This window comes from Anopheles maculipalpis, chromosome 2RL (genome assembly GCF_943734695.1).
Source record: "Anopheles maculipalpis chromosome 2RL, idAnoMacuDA_375_x, whole genome shotgun sequence".
In the NCBI taxonomy this organism is placed as follows: domain Eukaryota; kingdom Metazoa; phylum Arthropoda; class Insecta; order Diptera; family Culicidae; genus Anopheles; species Anopheles maculipalpis.
The window spans coordinates 81,936,214-81,954,835 of record NC_064871.1 but is presented as its reverse complement, the minus strand read 5'-3'; the positions used below and the strand labels follow the sequence as shown (position 1 = coordinate 81,954,835).

Sequence of the window (18,622 nt, the reverse complement as noted above, 5' to 3'; positions counted from 1 at the left end):
ATTTATTTAACCTTTTTTTGAATTAATCACTCGAATACAACAACCTTGCATTTGTTTACTAAAAGCATCCTGTAACTAAAGTAAACAATCTCTCGCTTCAATCCATGACCGTATAATCATAATTATAATATCGTTATGCAAAAATTCCACCCCAAAACGGAAGTGGTTATCGTTCTTCCTTCTCGTTAATTGCACCACACTATACCACAGCTCCCTACAATCCATCCCATCTTCACAGGTGTTCCAGTTCCAGCCCGGACCGGACACTAGCGCGACCGACCCGGTTCGACTCCATCGTAGCAACGACACGCCGACGCTGGCCGACCGGGACGACCGGCCAGAATGTACAGCCAGAATGACGGGCGAAGCAGCAGCACAGCCAGAGCGTCAGCAGCTTCCACCGTACCGCACCGCTATCCGCCGACCAGCCACCACGCGTACGGTGGAGGGCGCGGATTTCTCGGCAGCTATGGCTCGTCCTCCACACCATCGTCATCGTTGGAAAATCAAAGATCGATCGAGGGTGGGCACAGTGCGAGCAGTGCGACCGGTACCACGACGACCAGTCTGTTCGGTGATCCGGTACTTCCCTCGACGAGGCACGCCGATCTGCTCGGTGGTGAGGATCTGTACCAGAACCTGAAGAACAACATCGAGCTGTACCATGCGAAGCTGTACAATGAACAGGAACGGCAGCGCCAGGCGGAACGGGACGCACTGTTTGAGCAGTACGCGAATGGGGCGAGTGGTGTTGGTGGTGGTGGGGGAGGAGGATATCGTGCAGTGTCAGCTGTGGGTGGAGGTGCCAGTGGGGGTAGGGTAACAGTGAATGGTGGAGTGGTGAAACCGATCGTTGGGAACAATGTGACGAATTACAGTGAAATGCCGGCGAGAAGCAAAAACTTCGGTAGAACTCAGTCGGCAGGCCTTGGCGTGGACCTTAGCAATAGCAGGTGAGTGAGGTTGACATAAGGATTTACAGATGTTATAAAAAAACAAATTCAGGATTTTTTTTTTACTATTTGAATAGTCGATTAGTCGCAATGTCTTCTCAAATATTAATAGCTTAGAGGTTATGTTGTGATATCATGCGAAAAGCTTAAAAACAACCCAATGATTTACAGTGACTGACAGTTGACTAAGATCACTGTTTCATGTCAACCGCAAAACCACTATCACATACGTTTTCGGAACTTTTAGCGAATTATTTTAGAACTTTGCTTTACAATTTTGCTTCCTACGGTTTGTTTCGGTTAGTTTTGGATTTAACCTGACCCTTGCCTTTCTAATTTTCTTCTTTTTTTCTTGTGTGTTTGAATGCTTATCAACCACATCCTTGCAAAGGGTCCTATTGCTCTGCGCTATCGATCCTTTTTTTTCGAGAAGGACGATCCTTACAGGGTTTATCTAGTCACTTTACGATTTTACGATACGATTCTGAGATGTTTTTCAATTTCTGTCGATCAATTCCAATCCACCTATAGGTATTTTCAATCCTGCCATATGACTTTTAACACAAATGTCAAATTGCACCGGGATGAAGTGTGAACAAACTTAAATTTTTGAGGTATTTCTTTTTAGAGGACTTTGTATTTTAGTATATTAAATGCAGTAAAACCGTGTTTGAAATAAAATTTCCATAGTTTCACTTAATTTCACGAGCATTATTAACGAATAACTGCATTCCAGGTGCTTGCGAGATTTTCCAATATTGAAAATCATATGGAAGGATCGGAAATGCATATAAATGGAATGGAATTGCCTGACGGATATGTCACGCAGGCCATCGAATGGCTTACTAGACTTGTTTATACCAAGTCTTCGTATTCGGGCGGGCCGCCCGAATCGAACAAGGACACAGTTCAAATCGTAAAGTGACTTGATAAACCCTCAGAATCCATCACAGAAGCTTCGAAACACCTGCTAAGCGCTTCGCCCAAAAAATCATCATTATATTCGATTTTCAAACTACAGCTTAAAATACTTTTAGTGTGTAAAACGACACCGAAAATAGCTAAAAGAATTATAAACATATAAACTTTTTATGGCAATTTTTGTTTTTGATCCAATCCTGTCTCCAAGTCTGCCAAAAATTAAAACGCATCACCGTCCTTTTAGAAGGCGAATAGGAGAAAAGGAGCGAAAGAAGAATCAGAAAAGAGCAGTACAAGCCGGCCCTGGGATTAGTTAGGAAGCGAACGATCAGTCGCAAATCAAAGAGTAACGATCAACGATCAGAAATGAACACAATCGCGTGCTAAAAGTGGACAAATCTTCTGGTTTTTCCTCTGTTATTGGATTACTAATAATAGGGAATAGAAAAAAACAAAAGAAGCCGCACCTCGATTTGTAACAGGTCATTTTTTCGATTCTACAAAATTAGGATTTTTGTATTGTCTATCACGGTATATCAAAACTATCAACCTTATTAAATTGTTTTTTCTTTGACATTTTTTCTCACACAAAACCACACACGTTAAATTAGGAAAACAATTAAACCGTTACGTCATAAAAATAAACGACCCTTCCAAAATAAGCTACTCACTACTGGAGTGTTTCGCCTGCACAATAAAAAAAAAACCAACCTCCGGCTACCGGTTCTCCGGTAGGACTGTTACACAAATAAATAGCCCACCATGAACCTCATACCAGCTAAAAGGATGGAAATAGGAAACGCTCCACACCGGATTTTACCACTCACGTTCCGAATTCCTCGGACGCTCTGACCAGCAAGAAATGTCATCATATTGATGACGTGAACGTGAAGTACCGCCACGAATTTGTCTTATAATAGAAGTGGCATGCACATGATACACGGGTCCAATGGAAGTGAAATGCTTCAGAGTCACGATCTCACGGTGGTAATATTTTGTCTAAACTATTTTTAAGACCTTTCGCTCTGCTTTGTGCAACGGTGCTGGGATGGAGACCTGTAGAGGGTCGATCGGAATGAAAGTTGTTCCGCTCAAGGACGTGTAAGTGGATGGGTTTGTGTGTGTTTTTTTGCTGTTGTTCTTGTAGAACTATTTAGCTTCGGTGCATGTGCATTCCTATCTGCTTGTTCAGTGCTGTCCATTGGACGGAAGGATCGGACAAGGTAGCATGACATTTTAAAAATGTCATCGTTTTTCTTTTTTGGCTTGCACCTTTGCGAACATTGTTGAAAAATCAAGATTTTGTTGTAAATAATGAGGGTCTTGTAAATTACAAGAAAACTGGAGAAGTAGAAATAGAGAAGAAAAATGTATAAATTGCTGAAAAGGAAAAACTAGTTTAACTTCGAGTAACTTTTAAATAATAGTAATAAGCAAATAATTGAAATCGGTCCAAAGCTACAACTGTTGCCGCACAAAATTATCGCTCATCATTTACGGCACGAATAACTGTCATTATAGCAAAAATAAAAACCCTTAAAACTACACCAGCACCCAGCAAATATGCTGCTCGAAAGCTAGAAGACACTAAACGCAACAAAAAAGAAACGACAAATATTAAAGCAAATGCCAAACATAACGGCAGTCCAGCCATGACGTCCGTTTTGACGGTCAGACCGCCCGGCCCGGAAAGGCCTTCGTCGGTGTCCAAATCAGGTGCCACGTTTTATCGCTTGCGCCACCTTTCATTATCTCCCTGAACTTATCCTCATCGAAAGCGACGCTGACGATCGGTCAAGGAAACAGCAAGACAGAGAGAAAGGGAGGGCAGCACATCGTCAGGTCTTTGCAAGATATTTCATGCTCAAGAAGGAAAAAAAAATGCAAAAAACATACAAACAATGGTGCGAAGTGGGTCCATCCATTTACATTCCCATTCGTGTGAGAGACCCCTTTGCCTTTGTGCGGTCTGATGTGGCTGTGAGAAAGGAAAAGAATAAACAATCCAACTGACCAATTCGTGCGCTTATGTACCTTGTATGGAAGCCGCTCACTGGGCTACTTCATTTACAACATTCACACCAGTTTGCTACCGGTTAGTACGACCGGTTGAAATGGTTACAAACACTGAGACCACCTCAACAAGGGTCTTGAGGTGGAGAGATTTTTTGTTTTGCTCTATGTACTAGCAGACCCATTCCGCTAATGGTACCAACACACGCAAAGCTTGTTTGACACACTTTCCAGGTGGAGCTTTTGACAATGTCTACGCTAGACGTCAAACAGACGCCATGAGCTTTATTGGGTGTAGCTGAAAGTTTTGATGGAAAGCGTTGTCAGGCTGTAAAGCATGTTTTTGTTAAAGAAAATTTAATTTATGTTATGTATTTATGGTTTTTGAAAATCTTTTTTTAACAATTACATTTGTTACTTTCACTCTTCGCTTCTTCCACGTTCAAGATCAAACATTTTCGACATGGATCTGCTGAAACAGAACGATTGGATCGATTTCTCCGAGCACGAGTACCAGCACAGCCTCATACCCACCAACAGTCGGACCGTGGCCGATGTGCAACAGTTCACCGGTGGCAATATAACGCGCCGGATCGAAAATGGCGTCTTCCAGAACCCACGGGCGGCCGCGGCGGCTCGTGCATCCCGGCGCAATTCCATCACCGACTCGAGTGCGTACGGGATGCGTGGACCAATGGTGGATATGGTGGGTGATCATGCAAACGGTACGGCCACCTTTACCGTGCTGGGACATGGACCGGTCGGCTATGAGGAAGGAGCATCGGCATTGCCCGTTGGAGGTATGCATGATCCTTCCACGTCGAGTGATGGGAACAGCGAGTTCGAGCGTATGATGCGATACGGGCGTACGGATCCATCGACTGCCATTATCAGGGATAAGATAAACACGGGATCTAATTTTAGGTGAGTTTCTGCTTTATTGTTTGTAAAAGACTGGGCGTCTCCATTTATACATGCTTGATCATGATCATAACTTGAAGCACTAGGCGTCTCCATCGGTTACTAGTTTAAATATGTTTTTATATTTGTTTATGTTTATCAGTCAATTTTTCATGGCTCAACCTTTTAAAATTCCTGTGGCCAAGTATTTAATTAATTCATTTCCTTCTTTTTGTAGAGTATCGGATGCACGACAGCACAAAAACACCGCCTTTACCATCATTAACGAAGTCCTGCCCAAGTCAAGCTCGTTCGATTTGGCCGGTGGAAACAGATATTCTCCGTACCGCGATAAGCATCGGCTAGCTTCGTCCCGAATCCTGTCCGCTAGCTCCGCCACACAAGGTACCTCGAACGTCGGTTTCTACGGGTACGGTTATGGTGCTGACTTTACTGAGGATGGTTCCGTCAGTGCACCGCACGGCCATCGACGACGTTTCAGCAGCTCCGAACTTTCGCTTAGTACGATCGGAGGACGCGTCAAAGACGGTCACCCGGCCGAAGGTTCGGCTCGAACGAAACGTCCAACGAAATCGAAAACCTCTCTCTCACTAGCATCGAATCCGGGCCGAAGGCAACGCGGAGTGCTCGAGGTGATCAGCAAAAAATCGACCGTGCCAAGTGCCAAAGTGACAATCACGCAGCCGTCAGAGGATGGACGATCGATAACACCGACACCGAGTGAATCGGGTCTATCCGGAACGGGGACGGACGGCGATCGTATATCGATCCCAGAGCATCAGTTAAAGAACATGAAGCTGTTTGGCTATAAACCGTTCTCTGGGAGACCTACGCTCTCGCCCGTACCGGATAAAGGCTCGATGGAAAGCTCTCAGGCTGACCTAAAGGATGGAGCGGGCGGGAGTAAAGACGGCGGTAAAAAGGGAAGACCTGTTTTCAACATTCGAGGGCTTCTAATGTCACCCCGCTCGAGAGACAAAAGCAAGGAAACGTCTCCAGCCCGTGCAGAAGACAGCAAAGAACCTTCCGTTGAAAAGCAGACAAAACCGGCAGGCAAAGATCCCGAACCACAAGCCTCACCACCGAAAAAGCGACGCTTTAATCTTGCCCGAGCAATCATTGAAAGTGCACGCAAAGGAGGAAGCACCGAACCGGAGCCGGAAAAACTTCCCAAACAGCAAAATGTAAAAGAGGAAGATAGTGGCGAGAAGCGGAAAATGGCCCTCAAGATGAAGTTTGGGATTGTGCGATCAGGCGTGCGGAAAGATTCGGAAGGGAACGGTGTGAAGGAGATGCGAGCGGATGGGAAAAAGGGAAAAGGAGCAAAGAGCGTGACTAAATCAGGACCAGGAACGGCAGCAACGAGTGCAAAGGGTAAAAAGAAAGCTGTTGTAAATAAGAAAGGAGCGAGGTATGAGGAGGAGGATGATGATTATTTCGATCCTTACCGACAGCGAGAACGTGAGGAGGAAGCTAGAAAATCGAAAAAGTCCACCGGAGGTGGTGGAATGTTTAAGAGTGCGCTCAACTACGCTGCAAGCTTCCGTACGCGAAGCGAGCGTGTTGGGACGGCTGGTCCTGGCGGACGTCGAAAGCCGGCCGATGTGGATCTTCCCAAGGGTGCAAAAGGTGCTGCGAAAGGAGGTGCGCAGAAAGGTGGAATGGAAAAACTTACTCCAAATGCCCGCCGGAGGGATAAGAGTGCAAAGGCAGGAGAAAAAGACACGCGAGCTAAAGCTGGAGCGCCAGGGATGAGTGGTACGGGACGTGTGAAAAGTGGAAAGGCACAGCCAAGTGGTGCTGCGGGAAATAGAGCGAAATCGGCAGCTGGTGGACGAGGGAAGCAGCTCCGGCGAAGCAGCTCAGCCGTTGGACTCGATCCTGCCCAACTTCGACGAGCAAACAAACTGTACGAAAAGAATCAGAAAGCTTCCATGGGAGTGGGAGGTTCGATGGGCGCTGGGAAGAGTGCACGAGGTGGGAAAAGCAGCAGTTCTTTAATCCAATCGAAAGCGAACCGTCACTCGGACAACGACATGACGGGCTCGAGTGGAGGGCTTGCGAAAAGTGACAGTCGAGGTGAGATGCGTGGTAAAGCGTCCGCTAAAGCGATGGATGGTGCTGGAACCGAAGCGAAGGATCGGATCGAGAAGCGTGATTCGGAAAAGTCACTCAAGAAGAGTGATAGTAATAAATCGCTCGCAACAATGGGCGGAAAGCCGAAGAAAAGTGACTCGAAGAGTTCGTTGATCAACAAGCGATCGGATTCACGATCCAGTCTTCATCAAACTGCGGCCGGTGGTGGAGCTTCGGGTGGTGAAGCTTCAACAGGGGGTGGAGATGTTTCCGGAGCGGATCTTGGTGGCAAGAGTCCGCTCAATTCTCTCACTGAGGGAGCTCCAGATGTGGCCGTAAAGTCAGCTCGACCCACGCCAAAGCTCCAGAGTAAAGGATCTCTGCTGAGCTTGATCAGTTTGAAGGGTAGTAAGCGAAACTTGGATCGTGGCGCAGGTGCAGGTGAAGTTGGACAACGTCCCGACACTGCCACGACTGCAGCAACCGCAATTGATGGTGCAATGGCTTCCTCAACTCGGCTGCAGTCAGCCTCGATTAGAAACGCACCCGGCACGGCCACCTCCGGTGGTGAGGGAGCAGCAGAAGATATGGTCGGATCTAGGGCGGCCGGTATGAACGAGAAACCCACCAGCACGAAACCACTCCGAAGGATGATGAGCCGTGGATCGTTACTGTCGATCAAAAGTATTGCCCATGCACGATCCTTCACGAACATTCGGCCACCGACGGCGGCCGGTGCTGCTGCGGCGGGAGCTGACGGGGAGCCCGGCAGTGGTGGCACGATGCCACCACAAACGATGCAGAAGGTACAGGAAGGTTCCCAGGAGCACGATGATACGACCGACACGGAGACGAGTCATGGCGGAGGCGGTGCAGGTGGTGCGGGTGGTGATGGACAAGGATCGATGGGCGTAGCAACGCACGAGCTTACGGTGGCCGGTGACGGTGAAGGTGAGAAGGTATCGAACGAGTACAATGGAGAGCACCGAATGAAGTCACCGATGGCGGAGCACAAGCAGCAGCAAGGTAGCCGTAGTCCGGGAATGGATAACGTTTCAAGTGCCAACACGGAGTCGATGCGTGATCGGACGATGGGTCAGGAGGGACCGGGTGGCACCAGCAACAGGTAGGTGGTATAATAGTATGACCGATTTATCGTATCACAATACGTCGGGTTCGTCGCTTACTGGCTCGTTGAAGTCTAATGTCTACTATGTAAGGAAAGAAGGTTGTCATTTGTCACCCGTTTTTTCGATTTTGCGCGCTATTATCCTTTTTTTCGTTAGAATGTCACATGAATCTGATTGGTTTATTGGATTGCGTTTTTTTTTTGAAAATATTCTAATATTTTTGTAGCAGATCATTATTAAAATAGTTTCTGTAATAATCTCAAATATCATAAAATATTTTAATTATGTATTATTAAGCTAATGATGTAATTAAATTTTAACAATCATTCCCTTTTTTAAACGATTGTATTTCAACCCAAGAGCGAAGCTTAACTCATTTGTATTCATAAATTACAAACAATTATCTTCCCTACTAACCCACTTTTAATTGCCGGGCTTGTCTCGCACAGGTTCATTTAAGTAACGTGACGTGATTAGACGTAGCTCCGGTTTAGTTTTTATTCCCCACGAACCCATCCTTCACCGTCAAACACATGTGAGTGTGTGTGTGTGTAGCTGGTTTGGGGTTGCTTAAAAGCAGCAACCGTTCAAAAGAGAATTATACGTTTATCGTCCAACAAAAGGGGAGAATCCTGAAAATGTGGTCCGCCGTGAATTATGCTGCCACAGTACGACCGGAAGTGTGCTCATGCACACTCGTGCGCCTGAACTTACTCCTCCTCCTCCTTCAGGTGGAGATTTTCTCCCTTACATTCACAGCACGGAGCAAACCGTAGACGATGGTTGTTAACAAATTTGCATATTTCCGTCACCCGCTTATTAGTTGGGTGGTGGCTTATCCGTATGCCTGCGCTGGGGTGGCACGCAAAGCAAATTTTGACGTTTGCTGTAATCATGGGAAAATATTCTTATTATCCTTATCAGGTTGTAGCCTCATATGTACCACCACTTGTTGGAAACGGTTATCGGTAGATATAAAAAGGCCATAGGTTTTTTTGTGAGCTAGAATGTATACAATTTGATGTGAAAAAAGACGCCTTTGAATTATCTTTCTATTTTGTATTAAAATCGAATGAAAAAAATTTTTTTTTTGCCTTTGTTTGGTTTAAGCAGCATTAATGTTAAAAATAAATTAAAAAAATAAAGTAATTTGTTTTAAAACTTAAGGTCATCTGCTAAAATAGAAGCTAAATGATGCATTTTTCTGTGGCCCTTCTGTTCTTTGAAGTGAATCTGTTTAGATATAACTTAATTCTAAATTCTGACATTTTCTCTACCGACTAATCTGCCATGTTTAATGATTATTTAATTCCTTTAATTAAACACAACCAAATTACCCTTTCTTTCTTCATTCGGTTTAATGAATGTGTCAAATCAAATCACGCACATCCATACGCAATTAAAAGTGGAACGCTCGGTGAAGATGTTACTGCTATACGCAACAGTAATTTATCTAGACAGAAGTAAAGAATTTGATGCGATACCTTGCTGTTTCACCTGGAAAAATTCTTTAGCTTCCCTTCGAATGCATTTTAAAGTGAAGAGACCTTGTGGTTGAGGCATTCCCACCCCCGGAAAGCCCTTACTAGAAGCTAGCGTGACAGTGAAGTTTGTTGCAGTTATTTTATTCCGTCCCGTCTTGCGCTGCATTTACTCCGCTGCCCCGGTCGTTGCCGGTAAGAGTTTTCCTTGTAAAAAAAAAAATACTTCACCAGCCGTGATTTTGCATTTGCATTTTACCACCCGTGTGCTGTTGGGTTGGGAATGCAGATTTCCTTGAGTTTGCAGGTTGTTGTGTTGCGCCAGGGATTGTACCTCCGCCGGGGTCAGATGGAAAGCCTGTGTGTGTGTGAAGGGTTTAGTTTTTGTTTTATGTTTATTACACTTCCTGCTAAGGTTGAGGTTGGGCATGTTGACGCCGTAGTTCATGGCACTGCGCTTCGGGCACGTGTTTGTTTGTATTTGAATTTTTAATACCTTTCTTATGTTTGTTCCTAGAAGAAACATTTATTGTAGTAGAAAAATGAGGTTAATGTAACAAAGCATGGAAAAGTGATGTCATTATACTTAAAGAAAATTGAGCACAAAATGATAAATAATCCAAAACAATCATTGTGGCAGCCTTCCATCAAGGCTTTTGTCAAAAGGCATTAAGCTCACTTTACTTTGTTTACTAAATTGTGGTAAATTCCGACCTAGCATTAATCAATCTTGGTCCGCATTTCGCAAACCGGAAGACGCGTCGCAAATGATTAACGGTGTACCGTCCCTGCTCCATCTTCCATCTCCCATCAGTGGTCCCCCAAAAAATGTCTCACGATTTGGGGCACAGTGTCTTTCAAAACTGGCCACACAAAATCATCAAAGTCAAAGTCACGCAACGGTTAGCCGCACAGCCCCAAAGTCACGGGAAATACCGCCTCACTTACACCCATGGCAATGGATGGCCATTCAGCAATGAAATCGCCTTAGACCTTGCCCGAACAGTTGGTCAACGATCGATCCTTTCGGTTTCGGTTTTATGGTTTGCGGCGCAGTCAAACTCGCGGAAGGCCATTTACCAGGCAGAGCGAAAGGTCGTGATGGGATGGGAGAAGCTTGAGAAGGCAAAGGAACGGAAAAGTGTCACAAATCGATTTCTCGTCCATTTGCCACTTTCCAGTCTGTCAGCATTTGGTCAGTGTGGAAACAGTGGGAATAGTTGAATGAATTGGGACAAAATAAAAGTCGAAAATATGTTTGTTTTGCTTCTATTATTTTAAATATTAATTTAAAATCGAGTATTGAATCCCATCCAAACCGTCTCGCCGTACGCAGGACTGGAAAAATGGGGAAAAATTGGTGGCCATACTTGAACATTAATTTGGCAAATAATATCGAAAAAAAATGCAATAATAATAATTTATTTTACACCTCAACCACCGAAAGGCTTTATTTGCTTGCAAATTTGATGTTTCGTTGCGCTTTTTTTCGGTTTCTATGTGTAAGTGTGCGGTCGCAGATGGATATAAGCAGTCAGATACTTATAATATAACGCCAAAGCGTTACACAGCGTTATACAAGCAGCAGCTCAAAATTGGAGCAGTTTTTGTAACATTTTCTTTAACAATTGTTTTACAAAATAAATAATATTTGCCAACAACAGATTTCTTTGCTTTTCGCTATTCGAAAATGGGGAGAAAAATTGCCCATTTACTATTCTCTCTATTCTCACTGTTCCACTGACCCCTAACATCAGCAAGCAAAGAGTGAGAGTGAGCAAGCAGAAAAGAAGTGGAAATTTATTCAATTTTCTCCACCATTAGTGATACCACAAACAAACAAAAAAACACATCCACACAGAAAATCCATACTACTTTAGAAATGTTCCTGGCACAGGGGAGCGCGTTAGAACGAGAACGGTGGTGTAGATTGGCACACACAGAAAAAATTGTCCTGAAAGTTGGTCTTGTAACAAATTTGAATTTAAAATGCCGAGTTTTTTTTTTTTTGCTGCTGTTACGATACATTCAATATTTTGCATTGATTAGAAAGTAAAGAAAGGTTGCAAAAAAAACAAGAAAATGCCACAGATTGTGCAGTGTGTAAGGAGAGCAGAAGAGGGATGAAGGGTCGTAATCGGCACGAGGAAGCTAGAAAGAACCGAAGAAGGCCCACCAAGGAAAGGTTCGGCGCTGTCGCCTGGAGTCTCTGTTTACAGTCGCAACCACAAACACCGGTTCGGACGGTTCGTTCTCCGGGTGCATAATCGTTTCTAGTGTTTTTTTAATCAGAATTTTTCTAGTGGTCTTTTTAATCAGAATTGAACTTAAATACTAAGAGTTGAGTTAAGTGTGAGAGTGACTTAAAGATTTCTCAAAAATTGTGTATTAGAGTGATCCGGTTGTACTGCATTTTAGAGCCCGTGCAGCACGTCCTGTGGTGCGATAAGACAACGCTCTACGCCATCGCTCTACTTAGAAGGCGTTCTGTTCTGAAAAAAAAAACCGGCACAACTCAAGCAACGTTCTACTCGTTGTTGGTGTGATTATACATTTTTCTTTATAATTATTCAAACCATCAGAAGTGTACGCGAGACTTTGCGCCTCGTGACTGCGAGTAGCGTTAGTAGTTAAGTGTGTATTGCGTGTGCTTTTTTTTCCCTTTCCCACTTTCTGGTGGCGACCTCCTTTCTATTCCTCCAACAAACGTGCGGCCAGTGCACGACGCGCTTCATAAGATCAGTCCGGTGTGATATCTTGCTTCTTTGGCGAATAACTTTTCGCTCCCGCTCGCTCGCAACACTGAAGGAATGAAACTAAAATAGAATATAAAAGTTCTGTGCTAAAAAGTGGCGGGTTGGTGTGTGTGTGTGTGTTTGTAAAAAAGGAACGCAACAAGACGGTTTGGTACAGCAGTCGGGCAGAACGCCTGCTCCCTCCGAAATAAAATGAGGGGCGAACGAGCGTACGACGGGAACCGGCCAATGGTCAGCAGAGGGTCCTCCGTGTACAGCATTTCGCTGCACGATAGCCAGAGTGAATTAATTCGTACGTGGCACAGGTTAGCACCAATTTCGGTATATGTGTGTTTGTGGGGGGAAAGCAAAAAAAAAAACCCCACTAGACGGATGCGGATTAATCAACCTCCTTTTTGATGTAGAGTTCAGTAGCTTACGGGCATGCTTGCCAACAAGTCGCAGGCTTCGGAAGAATCCACCACACGCTGTATACAGATTAGTGCTTGTATTTAAAAATAGGCTCCATTTGGATTCTTTTTTCTTCTTTCTTTCGGCCGTTTAAGGACCGTATTCGGGAGTTGAGTGGGAGTGGGAGTCCTATTTTTGGACCGGTGCGCAATTTCGACAAACGGATACTGCGTCGTTTTGGAACTTGTGGTGTGTTAACTGAGGTTAGGCAATATAGAAGAAGAGGCTTCTCATTAACGCAGGTAAATTGGTTCAAATTGGTTCATCCTCTTCCAGTGAAGATAGAAGAAACGTTTTCTGATTGCGTGTGTTGTTCTTCGTGTGCTTGTCTAACAAGACGAACAGCTGTCTAAAGCAAAGGGTGGGTTCTGATGGAAAGGAAACGATATTTGCTTATCTCGTGTGACTGATTATGCTTCCCTATTCCCAATTTATGGTGAAGGCAGTGAACAACAAGGACATAACGTTTAACCGCATAACCAAAAGGAAAACAAACGTGTTCGTAAAGTCGTTTAGTGCTTCGATAAATGTCCACGTGCTGAGTTTGACTTCAATAATGGTGAAATAAGAATGAAAATCGAGAAGAAATTCTATTTCAATTTCTGGATTCCAGGATGAATTTGGTTTTTTTTTATGTTTATAAGTTTATAAAGAATCAGTCTGCTTTTTTAACAAACAAATTAGGTCATTAACAACGTACAAAACAACTTGTAGGAATGCTATGAATAACGTGCAGAGCGGAACACATGTTTGCAAACTCTTGCTTCTCCAGAATTTTCAGTACATTTTACATAATTGTATGTTTGTTAAGCGTCTTAGAATCGTAGTCTCTAGAAGTCCTAGAAACATATTTTCATAGCAAAGTTTTAGCTTGAAAATTTACGACCCAAAATAGCCAATATAAAAGGATTTCAGATGGATAAGAAAGGATTTCGAATTGTTTTCAAAAGTATGGTTTAAATCATATAAAATTACCATCAAATTTAAATGTCACTAGTCTTCGTTTAAATAATTTTTTTCCTCCTTCCAAATCCTTTATTCATGAATGACGGCCTGGCCGTATTGCTATTCAAACTCTTTTATATTTTTGAGAATGTTTTACACTTATAACATTTTTGACAATAAAACAACAATTTTGAATTGTTTGTAAGTCATTTATTTTTAAAATTTACTTAAATTATAATATTCATCCATCTTTCGAATATTTTTTCAATGCACAAAAATCCTTTCCCATCCGTTCCTTTCGAAACATAAAAAACAGCTCTTTTTAAAAACTTTCCTTCGACGGCGTCCCAAATCGAACATCAGAGGCTCCGAGTACGATTCAATCCAGGAAGATACTACTATGAAGCTTCCAAATCGAGGTCTCTGCTATGAGGCCCCTTCTACGAGGCAACTGACGGCATTCGCCACAGAACCTAGTGCAGTTCGTGAATGATTGTTTTCCAGGTTGATGCCAATTATACGGACCTTAAAGCAGCCTCCGATATTGTGGCTCTTGTCATTGATAACGAAGTCTTTCTCTTTTACGCGGATGAAAGAACAGGAACGTGAACGTGCGTGGTGGCAAGGTGCAACCAATTGCTAGGCTTGGTTACTAACATCACGCGAGAGTCCCATGATCCCCTTTGGACCAAGTCGCTACACTGCTTGGTTCGATGGTTCGATCGCTTATGGAGTATGCGAGCACAGTGTGGTGACATTCCTCGCCCCTATCCTTGGCGCTTTGCCCTACACTGCTGGGATCGTAGCCTGAACTGAAGAACAAGATGTCAGCTGCTCGGGAAACCAATAGCTTGATTAACGGATTCAACACGAGAGACTTACCTTCCTCGTTTGACTCCTCAACGGTACCATCGATAGCCCAGCGCTCCTCTTGTCGGTGTGAATATACGTGCCAGCCAGGTCGTTCTCTTCTCGGGCAATGCTCTCATTGGTTCGTGTGATCCTCTGGCCTGCATCCTTGGCTCCTCAACTCGGTCGGTGAGACGTTTGATCCAAGAATGTCAGCGGCAAAAGTAGTCATGCGAGTTTCGAGACAAAACCTTTTTGCTGTGCAGTAAAACTTATGTTAAATGTTTGTAAAACATTGTTAAATTTCGTGTCACCGACTACACCGGGAAGGCTTACCTAGCGGCGCCGCCTATAAGGGGCTGTAAAGCTCTCTGTATTAGGAGTTTAGAGGTAGAAGATGCGTAACAGGGGGCCTCGAATGGGGCCTCAGGAGTCGCTGGAGCCTTGTGTTAGGGGCCACGCCAAAAGAAAAGAGTTGAGACTTTCCTTTCATTTCACCATTTCACAGACAAGCATTACGTTTTTAAACACAATAAACATGTAACTACACTTCGCCCTAAACCCAAGAGCAACACGTTGGCTAATCGGCAATGCAGTGAAGGCTTTTACGTGGCAGCTCATTCGTTTCATAATTTTATTACCCCCAGGCCACAAATTTTACGATGTTGTCATGCTAGTACGCGCTTCCGTCCACACACACACTTCCGTTGCGCATTGTTATCTTAAACGCGAGGCCACCGAAAAACTTTTGGGCCTGTTGTAATTAGAACAGGAGGTTTCCAACACCAAAATCCAAAAAAAGAAAGTTGATTAGTTTATGAGCGAGCGATTTCTAGCTCCAGAAAAACATGACCCTAAAATGAATTGCATTCCACAAATTGCACCGCAAAACCTTTTGGAAAGGCATAAAGTTTCAAAAAAAAAAAAAACATGCCTGATTAATGGGGTTTAGAGAGAGAGCGAGTCACCCAATCTAGCCAAGGATTTCTCTAACATAAAAAGGTGTATTTTGCCTTTCGAATCACGCTTAACAGAATGTCCATGACGTGACGGGTAGAATAAATAAAAATGTAAAGACCCTTGCAAAAGGTCCCACCGTCCTTGAGCCTGTAGCTCTATCGGGAGGTTTTACGCGACAAAGCTAAAAAATGCCATGGTTTATGCACACATCTGGCCTGGTATGCCCGTGGGTAGGGTTCAGTTCACTTGCAACCGTCCAGTCCGGAGCACGCCCGGAGTGTGAGCCACCTAGGAAGCCGAACGTTCAGGGACGCTCGTATTTGCATACATTCGCATCACATCACGTGCCAACGGAGACTGGTGGGGACTCAGTTAGGGGAGCAATAAATTTTAATTTATTTCCATTTTCCACACCACTTGACACTCGGTGCTTCGGAAGGCGGAAGTACGCCGGTCGGAACGGGAAGCAATAAACGTTTCAACACTTGGTGACAGTAGGAAAGGGTCCTGAGTGTGTGTTTGTGTGGAGTATTCCTTCCTTCTTCTGGAGTCAACGATGTCCTCAATGTCTCTCTCTCTTTCAATTTTCTTTTTCCTTCCAACGCACACCCGTAGCGACGAGTTTGACGAGGACGAACAGGCCAAGTGTTCGAAATGTTGCTGTGCCTGCTGTGCACCTTGCTGGACACGGACCTGCCTACCGTTTAGGCGATGTTTCCGGAGCTGCAGTTCATGCTGTGGCGGTGGTCGAAATCGCCTCGGCAAGCGTAAAGCGGACGGTCAACTGGTAAACGAGAAGGAGCCGAAGAAGGCAACGGACAAGGAACCGGGCAAGAGTTGCTGGGAACGATTGTTCGGTTGCTGTAGACGGTGCCGCAACTCAAAGACGGCACCGGAATCTACCGCGATTGTACAGCGAGCACCGGCTGGGGCGGATTCGAAGCCGAAATCATCCTGCTGGCAGTCACTCAACTGTTGCGCCAGTTGTCGCCGGAATAAGTCTCGTGAGCTAGTGGTAAGATAAAAAGGAAACAATCAAGACTATATTCAAGTGTATGTGAGCTAGTGTCAAGAGATACTAATCTAATACCCAAACAGCCTCGTTCCTCGATCGATAGCGATCCACCGACGGAAGACCAATCCAAATGTCGCACGTGCTGGAGTAAGCTGCTGTGTTGCTGCCGACCGAAACCGGCCGACGGTAAAAGTAAACAGATCAAACGCCACAAGATGGAGGAACCGGTCGAGATGGAGACGGTCAAGTGTTGCTTCTGCTTCAAGCGCCAGCGCCCGAAGGTGAAGGCGAAACCGAAAAAGAAGGTTCCGGTAAAGTCAACGTAAGTAGATCTTGTGCCTTTATTTTGCAGCATCCATTCTCGGGACATAACATGGGTAATTTTGGGTCTTGACTTACAGCTTCAACTGTCTGAGCTGCTGTATGATGTGCTGCAAAAAGAAGGGTGACAACCAGAGCAGGCGGACGAGCAATCTGAGCAAGAAGCAGAGCATTGCGCCAACGATTCCACCGGAGGTAAATTATATATCTAGGGCTATCTTAACAACTACTGATGGAGGAAGCAGTAGGGAAGCTTAAAAGAAAGGTGATCGGTTTCCGAATCGTAGGACTAAACGTCAATTAAACCTAGAGTTCGCAGAGACTACAAATACGCTTGTAAAAAATGGCGTTGGAATTTTTGAAAGACTAAAGTTTTGGATCAAATCCTCATTTTTGAAAGCCCTCCAGTATGCTGTAGAGGATTATCACGACTAGTTCCTTAATCGAGATATCTCTACTTTTTTTAGCAACGCATATAATGTTTCATTAACTTAGTCCTTGGTCCACAACAAAAAAGGTCCTAAATTATTGTTAAATAAATGTAGGATTTTATAGATCTTTCGTTTGCCTTCGCGAACAGTCACTCGTCTCATTCGAACGGAAAACAAACGGAAAATTCATACGAAGAAGGAGGCTTCTCCAATGAGCCTATGGATCCCCAACCCACTATTGAGAAATATTAACAAGAACGATGGGCCTCAGATAGCTGATTTATCTTTTGAATCTGAGCAAACTAAAACTATCTTTTGGCTCAATATTGTGAGGACAATAGTTGTAATTTTGAAGACTACGGTCTTCTTTGCTCAATACCCATCACAAAAGTATACTCTTTGGAGCCTGATTAGACATGAGGACTTAACACCTTAGTGTAGGACCTCAAGTATCAGAACATTTGTCGTTCAGGAAATAAGTCGTTTAAGAATCAAATATTCCTGAATTTCTAGAGCAGCAAGAGAACTGTATAATACGAATCTTTTGCTTCTTGTTTTTCAGGACTTGCGGCCAAAAATTGATATGTCACTGGTCGAGCACTCCTCTTTGATGCGTGGTGCTATTCCGGTACTTCCAATCTGTTTGGCTTACTTCTGTTTGGTGAGTAGTCGAGTTCTCCAATGCATTCCAACGTTCTGTAACTCTACTGTTTATCGTGTTTTTGTTGCTATTGATATCTACAGTTCCTAAACGTAGTCTTACCCGGCACCGGGACAGTACTGTCCGGTGGGCTTTGTCTGTGCATCGGTAAACCACGCTTTTCCCAGCACGACTCGATAAAGGGCCGCATCGGTTCGTTCATCATCAACTGCATCGTTGGCGTTTCGCAATGCTTCACCATCATCTTCTGCGTCGTCGGGTGGGGATGGGCCATCTGGTGGGGTACGATCATGATACGGTTGGCAAGTAAGTGTGCTGCGCTGCTCATTGGATGGATTATTCTCTAATTTTCATTTTAACATTGATTTCTTCTTCTCTCCATTTTACTTTAGGACAACATCGAAAGATCCTGGAGATGGAAGCCGCCCAAGAGGAAGGTGAAGAACAAACAACGCTCTCTAACCGGACCGGTGCATCCAATCCACCGGTAGCGTTAGTGTCCAAAACGCATCGCGACGTCGAAACGGGTCGGTAGGTGTAATGAGTTATTATAAAAAAAAGGAGATAGAGAGTTACTGCCGTTTTTGTACATTGAGAGCCACGAAGGAGAGAGAAAGCGAGAGTTAAGAAGTAATATTGGAAAGCTTCAATTTGACTGGAAAGTTTGTTAAAGTGATGCAAAAGAAAATGGAAAGGATAAACTAAAGACACAAACACACCTCTCATTCCTTTCTTAATC

General features: G+C 44.2%; 1 protein-coding gene across 1 annotated transcript; it reads left to right on the top strand.

The window, feature by feature from the left end:
* The first annotated feature begins 342 nt into the window (after positions 1-342).
* LOC126568655 (protein stum) lies at positions 343-18,418 on the top strand. The gene is made up of 9 exons (XM_050225170.1): positions 343-953; positions 4,335-4,811; positions 5,026-8,010; positions 16,071-16,470; positions 16,554-16,792; positions 16,872-16,986; positions 17,785-17,883; positions 17,967-18,189; positions 18,276-18,418. The coding sequence occupies exons 1-9, from the start codon at positions 343-345 to the stop codon at positions 18,416-18,418; spliced, it is 5,292 nt and encodes a 1,763-aa protein (XP_050081127.1).
* Positions 18,419-18,622: the final 204 nt, after the last annotated feature.

Excerpts from the sequence above, each read along its gene's own strand:
- LOC126568655 (XM_050225170.1), top strand. The coding sequence starts at position 343 with ATGTACAGCCAGAATGACGGGCGAAGCAGCAGCACAGCCAGAGCGTCA. Across the intron at positions 954-4,334 it reads GTGGACCTTAGCAATAGCAG|ATCAAACATTTTCGACATGG; the intron begins GTGAGTGAGGTT and ends TCCACGTTCAAG. Across the intron at positions 16,987-17,784 it reads CGCCAACGATTCCACCGGAG|GACTTGCGGCCAAAAATTGA; the intron begins GTAAATTATATA and ends CTTGTTTTTCAG.